We start from the raw sequence: 3537 nt of genomic DNA on the forward strand, positions 1-3537 counted from the left end.
TTGGGACTGTGGTCAAGCGCGACCAACACTTTTTTATTTATAGTCATGACTTGCAGATCCCTAGGTCTGCTTGGGTGGAACTAGGTTAACAAAATGACCGTCGCTCTCCGGTAAATAGTCTAGTCTGTCGCCAAACAGACTTCTGCCGTGCGGGAGTTAGGGAAAGTCATCCCTTTTAAAAAGGCAGGAACGCGCTAGTATATTACCGTGCGCATGCAGTTTAAGCCAAATAGCTATTCTGCTTCCAAAGGTACAAGAAATAATTGACTGAAAATGACTTGTTGCTTTAATATAATCATTAAAACGATTCTTACAATAACGCAGCACAATGTCGACCTACAAAGGCGTGTTGTTTAGTAATTACATGTAAATCAAGATAAAATAGGTGAGTGATCAATTCTCCTAGTTCCTACATTACATGTAGCATTTTTTAAGCGCGGTAGCATGCCAAGTCCCCGCTTGATCGGATCACCCTTGAGCTCTGCTAGTTTGTAAGTTCCGGTGTTGCTGATCCCAATGACTTTGTAAGGTCCTTCCCAATTTGGACCTAACTTCCCAGTGTTTTGAGCCCTGCTTGCTTGATTGTCACGCCATTCAAGGTCTCCCACCTTATATGTTCTCGCTTGTATGCGCTTATCATAATACTTCGCGACGCACTGTTTATTGGCAGCTTTACGAATTGAAGCCATTTCCCAACGTTCTTTCGCATAATCTAACTTGGTGCGCAGCCTTTCGTCGTTTTCCTCTTCACTATATGATAGCAATCTTTTGGTTAGAACGGTTATCTCCACCGGGATTACTGCCTCCGAGCCGTATACCAAGCTGAACGGAGTTTCTCCCGTGCTGTTCTTGTGCGTTGTTCTATGTGCCCATAAGACTTTGGGTAATTCATCCACCCATCCATTGCGCTTCATTCCCAGCCTTGCTTTGATGGCATGCACAATATCCCGATTTGTAACCTCACATTGACCTTTGGCCTGAGGATGCGTAATGATATGCGTACCTACGCGTATGGCGCTCGTGCATATCACGTGTAGCGCACATGTCTTGAATAGTGCCATAATATCTGATTAGGAGGTGCGCACGTGAATATTGCTTAGCACGCATGAAAGCAATTGGATATGATCTTATCCATAATTAAACGTGATCCTTTTCTAACTATAAAACCCGTTATTTATGGTTGTTATTCAGTAGGATCTAGAACCTAATTATGAGGTAATCTAGGGTTAGGGTTTTATTATAAATATGACCCTAACCTCCTTCACTCGATACAATGTTTTTCTGTATTACTCGAATTTAACATTGCATCCAGAAAACACTCTTATGGTAATAGGTATGTACCATGAGCATAAACCCTATGCAACCATCTTTAGTGGCCATTGTTGCGGCAATTGCCATCAATGTTGGGCGTAGCTTTGATCAGCCTTTCGTAGATCTTCATCTAAATAAGGGTTACACACGGTAAACCGGACCGGAGATTAAAGCTATAAACGTTCTTAAACACTCCCTAATGTACTCAACGTTAACTTTGCTATTTAAGCAGATTTATGTTCAATCAAATGGCGCCATCCGTGGGACCATAACTAGAATTGCATAAAAGTTTTATACGTTACGAAAGATTAACTGTAAAACTTCTAATCTCTTTATGGTTATTCTTGTGTAACAGGTTACAATGGGAAAGTCTGGTAGCAATCAATCGTCTCGTTCTCAGGGTCCTAATGTTACAGGGTCGAAACAAGCAAACCTAGACAAGACTCCTGTCACAAGCAAAACTCCAAATTCTGGAGCGATTAAGTTTCCGGAAAATTCGAAAACATCATCAACAACTACTCCCCCGGTGTCTCAGCCATTGACGTCAAAAACAATGACTGAGTATTGGGCACCGGGTGACGAAGATGATGAAGAGGATGAGTACGAGGAAGAGGTCCCTCTTACTACTGTGGGGTCCGTACCCATATACTCTACGCCAAAGTCAACGGTTCATACTCGGCGCGTAATGACACTTGTGAGTGCATGCGAGTATTTAGCAGGGCAGAACATCGATGTTGGTTGTCCAACCAATGATCGCACTCCCTTAGACAAAATACAAAGAAAGTGCATGTCCTCGCCCATTCCAAGGTTATCATCTTTTCTTTCACCAAGTGCACCTTCAGGGCACACTACCAATTCTACGGAGGAAAACAAAAAGAAGAGCCAAGAAGATCTCCTCGCCATACTGGCTCAAGTTACACCAGAAAAATATGCGCAGGTGTTTACAGTGCCAGACTAAGGCGGGGAAATGTTAGACAATTTCTATGTGGGAATAATGGGGTGAAAGGTAAAACCCTTCATGGAGGTTGCGCCGGCTAATGAAAAGTTTGCACCCCATATTGCTAATTACGTACCTGAATCTCCTCCTATCATTCCTTTAACTATGGGATGTGATATTTCTCCAATTATATATGTTTTATTCCGCAATGTCGCCCTCATTTCATTCGGTTTTGATGATCGTTGGGCCAAAAAGTTGTTTTTCTGCGCCAAAGTGTCGACTCAAGGCAAAAAGCCTAACTTGTTGTAAAATTGACCAAGTCTTGCTCAAAAGTGCAAAGAAAATGACAAGTGCAGGAAACAGCTCAAAAAGCGCCGCTCCTAAAGGTCCAAAGCGTCGTTTTTACTAGAAAACGGCGCTCTTATGCATGATTTGGCTCCATTTTTCATCAGTGAGCAGAAGCGTCGTTCCTAATGCCAAAAGTGTCGCTCCTGCCAAGCCAAAAGCGCCGCACCAAAGTTAAAAGCTCCGCTCCTATTTTAAGCCAAAAGCGCCGCTCCTGAAGGAAAAGCGGCGCTCCTGACGCTGATTCAGCTCGAATTTTCACCACTATAAAAGGAAAGAGATAGGTCATTTCAAGAGAGAGAGCTGCAGTTTTTACTCCGAATTTCACACACAAAACCCTAATTTCATCATCCATTAGAGTTTTAAGGTGAATTGAAGGAAGCAAGCTCAAGTTTCGTCTTCATTAGCTCTAGATCTTTCTCTTCTTATCATTTTAGGTTGTAATCTCCACTTTACTCATTTTGCAATAATTAGTTGTAATCTTTGTTTTTCTTCATCTAGCTTTGAATCTATTGCTTGTAATCACTCAAGATGATGTTTATTGATATTTTTATGCTTATTGCTAGTGTAATCTTTGCTATTTTTGGCTAAATCACTTGTGTTTGCTTATCTATGAATCTCTAATGCATAAGATTTGCCCTTAATCTATTGAATGAAGTTGTTTTGAATAAAAATACATGAGCTAGTGTTATTGAGTTAGCTATGAGGTCCATTGCTATGTTTGATATTGGTTTTACTTTGATTACATAGGTTGAGTAGCTCTCTTAGTGATTTGAGAAGTGAATCAATTTATGCTTCAACACCTTAGGTGATCTAGACAACTAGAATAGGGATTTCAAGTGATTGTATTTCTAGTCTAAGTTGGTTTTCAATTGACCTTTGTTCATCATAGTGGTGTTTGACCATCTTGAGTGATTTTGATGGTTAAAGGGTTTTAAGTGATT

General features: G+C 40.9%; 1 protein-coding gene across 1 annotated transcript; it reads right to left on the reverse strand.

Moving 5' to 3' along the window:
- Positions 1-371: 371 nt before the first annotated feature.
- On the reverse strand, positions 372-1061 carry LOC139900549 (uncharacterized). The gene has a single exon (XM_071883314.1). The coding sequence runs from the start codon at positions 1059-1061 to the stop codon at positions 372-374; it is 690 nt and encodes a 229-aa protein (XP_071739415.1).
- Between the last annotated feature and the right edge of the window lie 2476 nt (positions 1062-3537).

This window comes from Rutidosis leptorrhynchoides, chromosome 3 (genome assembly GCF_046630445.1).
Source record: "Rutidosis leptorrhynchoides isolate AG116_Rl617_1_P2 chromosome 3, CSIRO_AGI_Rlap_v1, whole genome shotgun sequence".
NCBI lineage: Eukaryota > Viridiplantae > Streptophyta > Magnoliopsida > Asterales > Asteraceae > Rutidosis > Rutidosis leptorrhynchoides.